Raw genomic sequence first — 13,908 nt, forward strand, 5'->3', positions numbered from 1 at the left:
GTTTATCTCCGTTAGTTGTTCATTGTCACGATACCTCAAGGTGCGCTGAGAACATCCATACTCATTCGACCCTCTTGCACGCACATGCACGCATCACACACACCATACTCTCTCCTTCTCTCTATCTCTATACAGAATCCCGGCCTCCTCTCACGATCCAAAAGGACAACACATCGCTTCCCCTAGCGCCTCAACGCCACTCCGTCTATTTCAGCCGCCCAAACCTCATTCTCCATGCCTCACAGTCTCGAATCTGCTCTCATGCACCACCAGACCTCGACCGTTTTGTCATTTCTCGGACACAAGGGGCTGGTAGATGACTTCTATAATGACGTATGCACGTACATATGTGGCCGATTGGGCGTGCAAGCAAGGGACAGACCTTCGAGCATTGTGAAATGGCCGATAGGCCGAGAATACCCCAGACGTCGAATCGAATTCCGTGACCATGTGCACGATCGCACGATCGGGTATGAGGCTATGACTCCTGCATCCTTGGCTTCCGGGCCTTCCGGCACTGCAGATGGGCAGATATGCGCATGCATCTTCCACGTATACCGATCGAGGTACATACAGAAGCGGGAAGTCTGTTGGAGTCACGAAACGAGGAGAGGCAGAGTCGGGAAGAAGTCCGTCTTGGGAGCCCATTCCCGTTCGTCCCTGTTACCTTGATCTCTGTGCTGGCAGGGTCTGTTCCAGTGAGTTGCTTGCCCTGTCACTCACAGGGCTGGCATGCTGCATGCAGTTGGTGTGGGTTAGGATTGATTGAGCATGAGGAAGTGACGAGTCCACTCATACCCCAGCGTAATAAAAGCGCGGTGTTTCTCTAAGGCCCTGGAGAAAGTGGCTGTGTGATATTGTGATATACGTGACGGAGGTTTGGCATGCAGTCCTTCTCTCCACGATAACCGGTAGGAAGGTGTATGCAGTAGGAAGGCGTGTATCTTCCCACGCAAAGATGGCTACTGTAGAAGGGGGAGGGCATGGAATGGCCTTGAGGGTAGCCATAGACTGTATCTGCCTCAAAGTGAATCAGTCGGAAGGAACACTGGAGAAGACCGGAAGACCTGGAAAGTCGCGGATCGCCAACCTGTCCCATCTCGCATACCAAGACGTACCAAGGCTGTACCCACATACAAGAGGACCCTCGGGAGGCGCACGGGCTCCAGCGGGTGCGGCGTTGCATGGGAGAAGATCCATTGCATGGGAGAAGATCCATTGCATGGGAGAGGATCCGTGTCATCAGAAGGGTTGGGCTGCAGCAGACTGGTAGTTGAAGACCAAGAACCATCAAGCCATTTAAATATATCCATTATGGTAAACTGAGAAGGCAGTAGATTCCATGCAGTGGGCAACATATTGGGCACGGGAAGACCCGCAATACATTGAGTATGACGACTGAGGCGCTCATTTTGTCGTGCCCGGAGCAGCCCATGAGCACACAATCGGCAACGGACATCGTAGTCAATGTACTCCCTGCCGGTCCAAGAGGAGTGAGAAGAGCTGATGATATCAACAACGTGGCGTAATAGGACATCCATCGTTACCACAGTGCTGTTTTCGGAGTCGGAAATGAAATGCGGAGAATTTTCTAGACGCTGTATACAAGTAGATAGCCTAATCAGCCGCCTATCTGGAGATCTACTTCCGCAGGAAGGGGCACGGAGGAGAGTCGGGAAAGTGGCCTGATTTTTTCCGTCCATATGGCGAGAAGACGGGAGCTTGGAATCTTCCTTGCTCCGTTCCCAAACGAAAAGGCTTCTTGCATGCTCTGGTTCGGCCAATAAGCTCGGCATGCCCATATACCGGCTTCCGTCTCTGACGGATGCGGCAGTTAGGAAGAGTGGAATTGGGTTGTCGGGAAAGTGGACTGATTCTTGCCCCCGATGGATCTCAGAAGCCTGGTGGACGGAGTTTTGCCATGTGCTCGCACTGTATCCCACGTAACACGGTCTAGGGAGACCAGAGGCACCTGAACGCAATCCTCGATCAGTCTCTTACGCTCCCCCTTCGACGGCCAGGAGCACGGACGAGAGAACGCTATATGAGTCCCAAACAACGACCAAATTGTATGCATGCTGACTGGCCCTCAATTGGATTAGTTGGACCTTCCGAATTTCAAGGCACACTGGTTCCTTCATCTGGCCAGCTTACACGAATATAGGACCCTTGGGATGGACGAGACCTCCAGCTGACGCCGAGCTGTGTGCGCATACAGTAGTGGGGTTGCTATATTGGCCAAGTTGAATTGCCTGCCAGCAATAGTTTGCAACAGCCATAATACACGCAGGCGTTCAAAAAGGCTTCCAACGCAGCGTATACCACACACCCTATCCCCATTGCGTAGAGGAGTACCTTGCTAGTTATCGGTGTATTTCGTCCATATGAAAGCCATAGCTGAAATTGATTCGTCTCCTCCGATCCAGGAAAAACCACCCGTCGGCACTCGTTCGGTATTGAGCCTTCTGTATTGAGGAAGGCAGTGCAAACACCGAGAGGCGCACGGAATCACTGGCGCCTTGAAAGGAGGGTGAGAGGAGAAAGACATGTGAGCCGTTGCATGAATGCAATAATCCGCCCGATAAGAAGCTGGGCATGTGTCCCATATCCCGCCCGTATTGACGACTCCGCCTCAGCCGTACTGGGGAGCAGGGGCAACAGAGTCTGGAGTAAATTATGGGATTTGGGGGATCGAAATCAAATCCCTCTATCCTTATCAGCGGGACGGACATTCTCTCTCCGTCGTGGCGATGGTATAACCTCGTTTTCGATGATTGTGGAAGGAATAAGCGCACATAGTATCCATGTGTCAGCGACACAGTGCCCTTCGAGAATCTTGGATCTCTGGGGAGAGCGTGGACAGCCAAATAGTAGATGAGATCGATACAAATGGTCTTTGACAAGCATCGATATCAGCTCGGCTTCTTGTGCTTTAGAACGATGAGTCGTGTGCCACCTGGTGTCTCCTACCGAGTAGCCTTCTCATCCATCCAACATTCCAGCTCTTTACTCTTTGGGCGGTGATGGCTTCTACTTCCCGGGTGGAAGTAAGGTATGTGAGGCTGTCTGGATCGGTTGGCGCTATCTCATGCAAAGCGCGCATCTCCCTAAGCTCCAAGGAAATCAAGCGATGCCAAAGCCGGGACAAGCCAATGTCCGTTCTTGGCCGTTAGGCGTGGGGAGGAGCGGATGCCAAGATATCCCGCTCGGAGTCCTTGTCGCGCCCCGAGCCTCTGGTATATATGAGATGCGTCTCTTATTACCCCAGGTCCGACGACAAAAAGAATCGCGTACACACTGATAAGAACCTTGGCGTAACTCTCTCACAGGTACTCCGTGGTATCGTCTCTCTGAAAATCACTCACGGACAGGAAATTCGCGCATTGCCGGGTGATTCATCCGGTACAGAAGGCCTGTGGGCGGTCTGGGAATTCCTTGGTTGTGATCAACAGTCCTCATGTCGCAAACTTCGTAAGTACTTCGTCTGGATAATAGTAACTGTGACAAGGAATGTAAGATGAGAAGGAGTGATAGGTTTGATTAAGGGATAATATATGCAACAGAGACCATGCAATGCCAAAAGGAAGACATGACTGAGCAGAAACAGGCACGGTCTGTAGGTCAGAACTGCAAAACAGGAGAGGAAGACGAAAAGGTACTCATGGCCGCGTACCGATACGCCGACCATGCAATGAGTTAACACACCAGCGTAGGTGGAAAAAACAAACGTGGGAATGCCCCAGGTAGGCTCACTGCAGATGCGCTACCAGAAATACACGCTCCTAGATACGAGGAAGAACCGGAACACCAGGAATTGTCCAGAAGGGGTATATGGATGATCAACATAGGTCGCAGTCATTGAACAAGCTCCTTCGCTCGGCTTGGCGTTTGGACACCAGGCTTTTCAGTGTGTGCTGCGACCTCGAGGACGCTGCTCAGACTTTCCCCGCCGCCCTTCACGCTCATCCCTAAAGCACGACGTGCGAAGTCTCGCTGGCCTTCTCCTTTGGCGTGCTCCCGACTTCCATCGATGGGGGACTGGTCCAACGCTGCGTCATTCCCGGCCCCAGCTGGATCCTTCGACTCGGTCGGCGGAGGTTGCAGCCATTGCACCGATGTGCAACGTAACACGAGCCGCTGCGTCGTCTGATCAACAGGTGCAAAGTGGGTCCCACTGGTGACAAGGAGATGCAGGAGCCTCAGGATCTCGTCCCGTTTGTAGTGTGGCGGTTTGCTGACTTGACTGTTGGCCAGGAGCGGGTGCAAGACGCGAAGGTAGGTGTGTCTAAGAGCGTTGGTAGCCGGCGAGTCTGACGGCAGGTCTATCAAGTTGCGGAGGATTACGTCGATTAGGACATGAAGGTCGTTGGTGTAGAAGTATTCAGCCGTGGAGGGGTTGCCGAAGAGGAGGTATAGTGCTTTAAGGATCAATAGCTGGAGGGAAGTCTCTGATTCTCTGTTGAGCAGAAGAATCAAATTGCATCCAAAGGTCTTATATGTCGTGCCATGCGTAGATAAAGCCTTGATTACGCGATTTGTTACACCCGCAAACCCGTTTGCCTGTTGAGTAGTGGAGACTACAAGATACTGTTCGTTCAGAACCAGCTTGCCATCGACGTCAGTGGGGATATGATCTTGCAATTACAGACGAGACATACCAGAACGCGTATCACAGTGTAATGGTAAGGGTCGTTAGGATCATCACTGACACCTTCTATGATGTCCAGGAGGTAAAGAACGAAAGCATCATCAACAGACACTGATTGAAGTCAGCTGGAACACGGCGCCGTGTGGAGTTGTGGGCCCGATGACAACATACCCAAGTCTTCTATACTGAGCCGTTGAATACGCGAAGACTCGTACATAAGCTCCAGCAGCATTCGATGCAGCCGCGTGTCTTCCTGTACAGCAGTGTTCCGGATCAGTTCCACTAGCCGAGCAAAAACGCCCTCCGTCTGCATCATCTCAAAAGTGACATCGTTTCCGCTATCTCGGCCATCGTATAGCAGGAAGGATGCCAGCATCAGGAGAGTGGGATTATCGTCCTCCTACCACCAAATCAGTCTGTGTCACATGGCGGTTCTCCGAAGACGCTCGATACCTGCAATAGACAGTAGATCATCTGGCGCCGCACATATTCTTTGTGAGCCGTGAAGAGCTCTCCATGTGTGAATTGGTGAACGCATTTTATCAGGCTGTAGTCCGTTTGCAGATACTCGTCTGGGTGTGGGTCAGTCAGGCGGCGCGAATTCGAGAGAGTAGGCGGACCTCTGTAGCTTGTGGTAACGTTTAAATAGGCACGGAGGGCGTTGTCTGTCAGCTCATCGTCGTCGCAGCGCGTTGAAACGATGTCGTCAAGTTCTGTGAATTCACTGTTAGTGCCGAATGTGGATTGCCGCGGGGTCGCGCAGATGAACCCACCATCCCAGAACTGCTGTTCATTCTCGAGGTTGTACGACACCTCAAACGCCATGGTATAGTCGCGGTCCGGCCAGCAAATGCATCGTCGCCCGTTGGACTGGAAGGCGAAGCGGTCCAGTCTATCATTCGCATTCGGCTGGAAAGCTGGATTGTTGTTGCGAGTGGGACCAAGGAAGCGGAACGGCTTGGCGCACGGGTGCGTCAGAAATGCCCAGTTGGGCATGGCTTCCTTACAGATGCTGCTTATGCAATTTCTCAGGGGGATTACTGAGGGAACCCGAAACGCTACGAATTCCGTCACTTCTTGAACTGTGGAAGTCAAACGTCAATGTTGAGAATATACTACATTATATGAAGCGTTCCAAATCTACAACATGCACTTGGGCATCTCCTTCATCGCTTGCCGCACGCCGAGGTCTGCAAGAATCTCCTCGGTACCACCGAGAATGGCGTCGAACTTGTACGTCCGATGGAACTGTTCCACCACCTTGCCCATACCGGACTGAGTGAGGCCTCTTCCACCAAAGATGTTGACGGCCTCGTCAGCGATCTCATGCGCGGAGCGCGTAGCGAAGGACTTCAGAAGACCGATCGGGCCGCCGAGGTGCTTCGACTGCTGTGCGTACGTCATGTTGTTCATCTGGTAGGCGATGGACTCCAGCCAAGCCTGATTGGCCTCGACGTGGGAGATCATCTTTGCGAGCTTCTGGCGGATGGCCGGCTGCTCAATGAGCTTCTTGCCGAAGACGATGCGCTGGTTGCACCACTTGAGGCATTCCTCGACGATAGTGCGAGACTGACGAATGACGCCACAACACATCATAAATCTCTCATGATTAAAGTTCGAAAGGATGACGATGAAACCCTTGTCCTCCTCGCCAAGCAGGTTTCCAACGGGAACCTTGACGTTGCTGAACTCGATGAAGGCCGTTCCAGCAGTGGTGGAGTAGCTAGTCTTGATGAGTTTGGTATCGACTCCCTCCTGTCTGGGGATCAGGAGCACGGAGAAGCCCTTGGGAGTCCGACATCCAGTAACGAAGTAGTCGGAGAACATGCCGTTGGTGATCCACTTCTTGGTTCCGCGGACAATGTAGTGCTTGCCGTCGGGCGTCTTCTCAGCGGTCGTGCGGAGACCGGCGACGTCGGAACCTAAGCAAACGTTGGTAAACAATCTTCCGGGTGAGAATGGCAGTTTATAACGTACCAGCAAAGGCCTCGGTAATGGCCAAGCACATCTTCTTCTGTCCACTCAACACCTCATTTACAACCTTCGTCTTCAAGGGGCTCTCGGGCATCCATTGCAGCACAGCCGTCAGGGAAATCATCATGCCGGCCATGTTGCCGTCCTGGAAACCACGAGCATTCGCCCTGACGAACTCCTGTGCCTGGATCATATCGTGCAGATAATCGAACTGCTCGCCCTTCACGACACCAAGCAAGTTCTTGCCGTGGAGGTGCTTTCCGGGGCCAAGACGCATGGCAAGAAGGTCGTTCTTTGCCATGCGGTCAATGAGCTCCTGGGATATATATGTGCCATCCCTCTCCTTCTCCTGTGCTTCGGGCTTGACGTATGTCTCGACGAACTCGCGAACCTTGCGCTGCAGCGCACGATGGCTCTCGTTGAAGTAGGGCGACTTGAACTGCGGGCGCAGCCATAGGGGCTCTGCGTAGGGAACGGGGGAGAGTTCGCCGATGCCGGGGGTAACGACCTCGGGCTTCTCGCCCTCAATGATGCCAATGCATAGCTTCTCATACTTGGTGAGTACTTCCTGCCTGTGCAGGTTGTAGAAAGCCGAAGTTGCGTCCTTTCCGGCGACCTGCTCGAGCACAACGGCACCTCCCGGGTGTCCGTCCACGAAATCGGTGAGGTCGTAGACCTTGTGGTCAATAATACACCATAGGTCGTCGCCGGTGTTGTGCTTGGCGACTTCCTCACGGGTCAACGTCTTGTGAGGCATGGTGGAAGACGACTGATGAAGTGTAGGCGGTTAGGTGATGGAGGGAGAAGGATGAAGAAGACGTCTGTGGGAGCAAGAGATATTCCAGCAAGCCGCAACAAGATCAAGCATGGCCTTCTTGGGAGATATGCCTCGGGCGACTGGCGGAACCCCGTCCATCCCCACTTGATCGGATGGTTTCACTGGAATGAGCGTTGGGTTGGATCTGGGGAATGCTGCCGAGGTTCATCAGCGTGTTTGCCAGGATTGTTATTGGCGGGTTGTTCATTCATACCCCGCCAAGGCCTTTCCAAGGTTTGCGGCCGGAGCACATGGGCGCAGCACAACACGTGACCGACATCCAGGCTTATTCTAGGGTTAGAACTTAGGAGTTGGCTTCATGTACATGATTGGTGTTTCACGATTTTAGAAGGAAAATAGTCGCCTAGAACTATAGATACACAGTTTGGTATACAGATATGTCATGCTACCAGTCCCTATGAGAGAGGGTATAACCGCCGCGCTAGAAGTACCCAGTTGTCCAATAATGTATCGTTTGATACTCCATAATAAAAACTCCCATGATATGAACCGACCTCCTCCTCATGGTCCGGGCTCAAAACTTCTCCTCTAACCGCACCGTCATACCGGTAATGACCGTCTTCTCCCCCGCCTTCTCTTTCAATCTTCTCTCCTCCCTCTGTAGATTCTTCTGAACAGCCACTTTCTGCGCCTCCGTCAACTGGTCCATCCACCTCATCATGGCCTCGTTCGTTTCTCCGCCGGCAAACACATTTTCGAATTCCGTCTTCGTGGCTACAGCAAGTTGATCCCCCAGCGCCTGCAAAGCCCGTGTCTGCAGCTCAGCGATCTCTTGCTTGAGCCTTTCCTCTTTCTCCGCGCATGCCTTCTTCGCGGCTTGTTCCCGCTCAGCGAGGGCTGCATCTCTTGCCTTACGTTTTGCAGCGCGTTCGGCCTCCCATTCCGCCCTTTTTGCAAGATAGCGTGCCGAGTGTCCGAGAGTTTTTCCGTTCTTCGCCGCGACGGTCGATGTGTTCAGTGGCGGAGCGGTGAAGAAGAGCACTCTGCCCTGTTCGTCCCGCTGAAATTGATCTCGGATTTCGGGTGGAATGGAGTTGTTGGCGTGGTCATTCAGGATATACACCTCCACAGGTTTCGGAGCTTGGTAACCAGCTGGAGGTTGCTGTACATAGGTTGATTGCTGATACGTTGGCGCCGGTCGAGAAGCGTATTGCGGTACTACTGGCGCAGGCTGTGGCGTCGAAAAAGGAAGGTGGGGAGTGATGGCTTGGTAACTTGTAGGCTGCTGCACGGGATGCTGAGAGGCGTGTGGGACCGGCGATGCTGAATGCGCATGGTACTGTGTTGGATGGGTTGGGGTATATGCAGCCTGCACATGGTGAGGTTGAGGTGTTGGCACGGGCATTGGCGAAACAGCGGGAGCTTGTGCAATGGGATAGTTCCGTTGCGTTTCGCTGCCATAGCCATTAGTCGGAGGAGGGATGCTAGGCGTTGCCATTACTGGCGCGGGCCGAGGCGGTGGAGGCGGTGATGGGGTGGGCTCTGGCGGGGGAGACTCCTATGCAAACGTCAATGTTTGTTTTGCGACACTTGGGGCGTTGGCGGGCAAACGCGTGGCGACCGCAACACGTACCTTTGGATCGCGCGGACGCCTATGGACGGCGCCAATCTTCGGTGGAGCATTCTCAGCACCCCATTCAGGCTTCGGCAGATCATCTGTCTCCTTCTGGTCATCGCGCAGAAGATAGGCGATGGGACTAGGCACTTTCTTCAACTTGCGAGGATGCTCAAACAAGTCCATCACATAATCCTTGTCGCGGACTTCGTCAGGCAAGCAACTTGCCCAAGTTTTGATCTTGTTGAGTTTATGCTTCTCCTCGTTGTACCGCGCTTCGCACACGTAGATCTCCTTATCAGCGGGAAAATCTCGAGGTCGGCCCTTGTTATACCGTGTCACAAACATGACGAAGCAACGGTCGACGACCTCGTCGATGCGATGATCGCGATATTGCCCAGTCTTGACAACTTCATTCTCCAAGAAATGCCTGTCGAAGCGGTGCACCGTCTGTTCGGGCCGGTAGTACCAGCAAGCATTTACCCATTTCCCACCGTCGACATCCTGCCATGTGCGATAGATTTGCGCGACAATGGGTTTGGTGAGATCGTTGGGATTCTGGATGTGGACCCAATCGCCAACCTTCCAGAGCTCCCCATTATGGAGGATGCCATTCGGCATGGGTATACGGCCTTCTTCTGAAGCATATTCGCTGTCTGGTTTCTCCTTCTCCTCCTTTGCTACCTTCCGGGCCTCCTTCTGGAGATGCACTGCGTCCTTGTACACCTGGCTATCATCCTCGTTGTACTGCTTAGCGTTCTCAAACATGAGTTCGACGTCCTGCATAAAGTGGTCCACGGAGTTGTACTTCTTGCGCTTCAATTTGCGTTTCAAAATGTCCATGGCCATCGGGGTTTTGATCTCAGCATGGTACTCAGGCATTGCAGCCTTGTCGGGAACACGTTCGAATGCGCTGACCATCAGCTTTCCTTGATCGTTTCGCGGCTTCCTGATCGCCTTCATGATATTTTTTATCCTAGCTTCCATGGGCGTGTCCACCCGCGGTGGCCTCCCGCGCTTTTTCCTCGACTCTGGATCCTCTCTGGTTTCGTCCTTGGCCTTCCCTGTCTCGCGCTTGGAAATGGCGGCTGTTGATCGCGCGCCGCGCCGCTTCCTGCGTTTACCTTCGTCTTCCTCTTCCTCGTCCTCGTCCTCCTCCTCGTCGCGCTCGTCGTCTTCGCTATCTTCTTCTTCCTCGTCTTCGGGGGGCAAGGGGTCTTGCTCCGGAATTTCGCCCAGGTAGGGAAGCGTCGCAACTTCTTGCGTGATAACCTTCTCATCTACCAACTTCTTCAGCTCTGCCTCCAGCACCTTCTTTACCTCCAGCGCATCCTGGTACGCAGCCGACTCTTGCCGGTTGTACACCTGGGCATTATGTGGTATGAGGGCGAAGTCGCGCACGAACTCGGAAAAGCTCTTGTACTCTTTCTTCTGGATCTTCGACTTGATGATGCTCAGGGCCATTGGCTCCTTGATGATATCGTAATAATCGGGCAGCTGTCGCTTGGACACCTTGCGCTGGAAGAGATGGGTGGGATCATAGTCACTATGCGAACGTTAGCATCGCCATGGGCGACACACAGCAATGACGCAAACTCACTCTTCGGTTCGGTGCGCATTAACGTTGGCCAGCACGGTGGACATGGCCTTCCATTCCTCTTCGGTTACAGTCGAGGACGCGCCTTCGGCAGTCTCTGTGGTTGGGACGGGTGTAGAGCTCACCCCACGCGGAGATCCCATCTTGGAGGGTACAGAACGCTCCAGAGAAATGGGTGTCGTTTGAATCCGCTTGGAAAATTGAGATTGTATTCTCTATGAGAGGGCAAAGCTTGAATCCGGTGCACCTTTCGGTGTCGCGTCTCAAGATGGTCCGAGCGTGAATCGGAAAAATAATCTGCCGATTGAGATCTGCGCATGGATCCTGCAAGCTAAGCCGCAAGCTGCCGTTTCACCCTGGTCAGTTCGCGAAGCTTCACCAACATCATCACCTTCACTGCTTGCTAATCCGCAGCTTCCACTTCCTTAATAATTTGGAGGCGGTGGAATTCTACTCCACTGCAACCACGGTTGTTCGCAATATACTCTAGACCCTATTAAGCCATATACTTCGGCGCCTATTAGCCCCGCGTGCCGCGACTTGACCCACCTCCGCACACCTTCACCACTTCACCAGTTCACCCACAGTTACCCACTGTTCACTTTCACCTTCACCTTCACCACCGCCATTACCCCTTTGGGACAAAATGCCACTCCGCATACGTCTCCGCGCACCCAACGGCGTCCACACCCTCTCCTTGGACGACAACGCCGCAGTCTCCGACCTCCTCTCCTCCATCTCCGACACAACCGCCCTCCCCCTCTTCGAGCTAAAGTGGGGTTTCCCACCCCAACCCCTCGACCCCTCCCTCTACGGCATGTCGACGCTCCTCAAAGACACAGACCTCCAGCTGAACGGCGCACAAATCATCGTTGTGGGTAAAGAAACGGGGGACACGACAGTCCCGCAACTATCATCAACATCAACATCTACACCTCCCTCTTCGCAAAGCAGCCGACAAGCCGTCTCGTCGCCGTCAGCCCCCTTATCCCTCACCCGCAAACCAGCCCTCCCCGAATCGGACACGCCCGAAATCCCCGTCCCAACCCACCACGGCACCCTCGTTCTGCGCGTCATGCCCGACGACAACAGCTGCATGTTCCGGGCGCTCGGCACAGCCGTCCTCTCCTCCTCACTAGACGCCATGACAGAGCTGCGCTCTCTCGTTGCACAAGCCATCCACGCCGACCCAGACATGTACAACGAGGCCGTCCTGCAGCGCGAACCGGACGAATACTGTCGCTGGATCCAGAACCAGGATAGCTGGGGCGGGGGAATCGAGCTCGCGATCCTCAGCCAGGAATTTGACATTGAAATCTGCAGTATCAATGTGCAGGATTTGCGCGTCGATCGGTTCAACGAAGGCCGTCCGAAACGCTGCTTTCTCGTTTACTCGGGCATTCATTACGATACTATTGCCTTTGTGCCTGATGGAACGGGATCTACGCTCAATACCGACAATGATGTCAAACTCTTTGATAGCCGGGACGATATTCTGCTGGAGAAGGCGAGGGAGTTGTGCGCCGAGTTGCAAAAGAAGCATTACTTCACCGACACGCAGCATTTTGGGCTAAGATGCAATGTGTGCGGGTGGACGGGCAACGGGGAGAAAGAGGCGGTTGCTCATGCGGAGAAAACGGGGCATAGCGATTTTGGAGAGGCGGCGTAATTGGAGGGAGGTGTTGTAGTTCGTCCGACAGTGTACATATATATATATATATCGCAGCGCTTTTATCGAGTGTTGGTCTGTTTATGATATTGAGGAGGAGAGATATACCCTGAATTCATCCATCTTCTTTCTGTTGCTCCTTGATCTCTCCCATAATGCGTATCGGATTTCCATTGGCGGTTATGGAATCGGTACTCTACGTTTTACCACCGAATATTCAAATCGCAAAGCAACAGCGTAGAAATGCACATATGCACATGTTTCCAGATAGCTATTCAATATTCTACATTGCTTACTTGCTACATCAGCTACCTTTTCATTCTTTTGCTTCTTTCTGCTTATCCCGTGTGTAGTTGACCTGTCTATAGCAGTTCTCTTTGTTATAGACGTTCGATAACGCCATCTATGATGTCCTTCCTCCCTTTGGCGCCATCTTACAGATACAGACGTCGACATTCCCTGATTCGGACATGATGTTATGGCGCTTGACTATCGTATCATGTTGTTGGCAAGCTGGGCCGGGTGTACTTGACACTGCAACGTTTGGGAATATGTACGATGAAACCTAAGTACTTTTGGAAGAACAATTGGAAGCAAAAGCTTCTCCCAGCCGATATATTTCAGTTGCAGCATTTGCATATAGACGTTGATACTGTAGTTCGAAGTAGAAATGCCACTGAGCATCCAGCGCTTTGGGCGGGGGCCTACGAAGAAGACATCAAGCTAACACATCCACTCTGAAATCACTTACAGTTCTTGTCACTTGTTTGCAGTTCAAAGCTCCGTCCGAAGCCAAGTTCACCGCTTATGTCAATACTAAGCCAGCTGCATCTTTCGCTGATATCAACGGTTTCATTGCGCTCCCCGTCGCATGCTTCAGCCAGTGAGGGTTGCTGCTGGATTACGGGCTCGAAAATGCGCATGTGCCCCGTCATTTATTCCTTGGCCGATGATGCGTCTTCTCGTGCGGTGCAGCCGCTTGTTCAATTCTATTGAATAAGTTGTATACGGATGGTGATGCTTGCGGAACCAGGTAGGCCTTTGACTTAAAAGTCTCATTTGGTATATATCTGTAGGACATAGCCCAAATCGAGGAAGGAGAGTTCATGTCGCTGCTTGACATCCATTACAACCCCTCCCGGCCATCGCCCAGGCCCTTAAGGAGTCAAGTCCTGATGGGCACACTTACTCCACCTGATCTCCAAAGCCGTGGAATGAAGGTACCAGAGGCCATGAAAAGTCGGCTTTTCTCACCATTCTCCTTGTCTGCAGCTGCCGGGCCATAGATCGGCGACGGGCGAGGAAAATGACTTTCCTACAAGTTTTCGTACAAGCAGGAAACCGAACAAAGTCGTGTAGCGGCGGTTGTATGTAGCCGCTCTTTCCAAGAAAACGTGCACGATTGCATTCCGTGCGTGTGGACGATATTGACTCTAACAAAGCACTCTTTAAGTACGGAGTTGATTCGCTTGTAGCAATAGAGCTTCGCAACTGGATTGGAAAGAGTTTTAGCGCGGATGTAGCTGTTTTTGACATTATAGGCGGGGCGACAATCGCGACTGCTGGAACTCTGATGTCCAGGAGAAGCATGATAGTGAAGTCCCCATAGATGCATGATAATCGCAAT

The 13,908-nt window shown here is 52.7% G+C and overlaps 6 protein-coding genes across 6 annotated transcripts; 1 reads left to right on the top strand and 5 right to left on the bottom strand.

The window, feature by feature from the left end:
- Nucleotides 1-847: 847 nt before the first annotated feature.
- EI97DRAFT_21437 (uncharacterized protein) lies at nt 848-2,181 on the bottom strand. The gene has a single exon (XM_033793799.1). The coding sequence runs from the start codon at nt 1,800-1,802 to the stop codon at nt 1,023-1,025; it is 780 nt and encodes a 259-aa protein (XP_033658688.1). The 5' UTR covers nt 1,803-2,181; the 3' UTR covers nt 848-1,022.
- Nucleotides 2,182-3,855: 1,674 nt separating this feature from the next.
- On the bottom strand, nt 3,856-5,473 carry EI97DRAFT_447208 (uncharacterized protein; the record flags this gene model as incomplete). The annotated part of the gene is made up of 6 exons (XM_033800079.1): nt 3,856-4,605; nt 4,659-4,759; nt 4,820-5,048; nt 5,102-5,220; nt 5,269-5,361; nt 5,422-5,473. The coding sequence occupies 6 exons, from the start codon at nt 5,471-5,473 to the stop codon at nt 3,856-3,858; spliced, it is 1,344 nt and encodes a 447-aa protein (XP_033658689.1).
- A 267-nt stretch (nt 5,474-5,740) lies between these two features.
- On the bottom strand, nt 5,741-7,589 carry EI97DRAFT_409699 (acyl-CoA dehydrogenase family protein). Its single transcript, XM_033796677.1, has 2 exons — nt 6,626-7,589; nt 5,741-6,570 (listed from the first exon to the last, which is right to left on the bottom strand). The coding sequence occupies exons 1-2, from the start codon at nt 7,377-7,379 to the stop codon at nt 5,789-5,791; spliced, it is 1,536 nt and encodes a 511-aa protein (XP_033658690.1). The 5' UTR covers nt 7,380-7,589; the 3' UTR covers nt 5,741-5,788.
- A 214-nt stretch (nt 7,590-7,803) lies between these two features.
- On the bottom strand, nt 7,804-10,836 carry EI97DRAFT_409700 (chromatin structure-remodeling complex protein-like protein rsc1). Its single transcript, XM_033796678.1, has 3 exons — nt 10,616-10,836; nt 9,034-10,561; nt 7,804-8,958 (listed from the first exon to the last, which is right to left on the bottom strand). The coding sequence occupies exons 1-3, from the start codon at nt 10,753-10,755 to the stop codon at nt 7,975-7,977; spliced, it is 2,652 nt and encodes an 883-aa protein (XP_033658691.1). The 5' UTR covers nt 10,756-10,836; the 3' UTR covers nt 7,804-7,974.
- A 167-nt stretch (nt 10,837-11,003) lies between these two features.
- Nucleotides 11,004-12,530, top strand: EI97DRAFT_429215 (OTU-domain-containing protein). The gene has a single exon (XM_033797392.1). It carries the CDS (start codon nt 11,259-11,261, stop codon nt 12,279-12,281), a length of 1,023 nt encoding a protein of 340 aa, XP_033658692.1. The 5' UTR covers nt 11,004-11,258; the 3' UTR covers nt 12,282-12,530.
- Nucleotides 12,531-12,770: 240 nt separating this feature from the next.
- EI97DRAFT_438549 (uncharacterized protein) lies at nt 12,771-13,216 on the bottom strand (the record flags this gene model as incomplete). Its single annotated transcript, XM_033799505.1, has 2 exons — nt 12,771-12,985; nt 13,033-13,216. 2 exons carry the CDS (start codon nt 13,214-13,216, stop codon nt 12,771-12,773), a joined length of 399 nt encoding a protein of 132 aa, XP_033658693.1.
- Between the last annotated feature and the right edge of the window lie 692 nt (nt 13,217-13,908).

The sequence above is a fragment of the Westerdykella ornata genome (genome assembly GCF_010094085.1).
Source record: "Westerdykella ornata strain CBS 379.55 unplaced genomic scaffold EI97scaffold_1, whole genome shotgun sequence".
NCBI classification, from domain to species: domain Eukaryota; kingdom Fungi; phylum Ascomycota; class Dothideomycetes; order Pleosporales; family Sporormiaceae; genus Westerdykella; species Westerdykella ornata.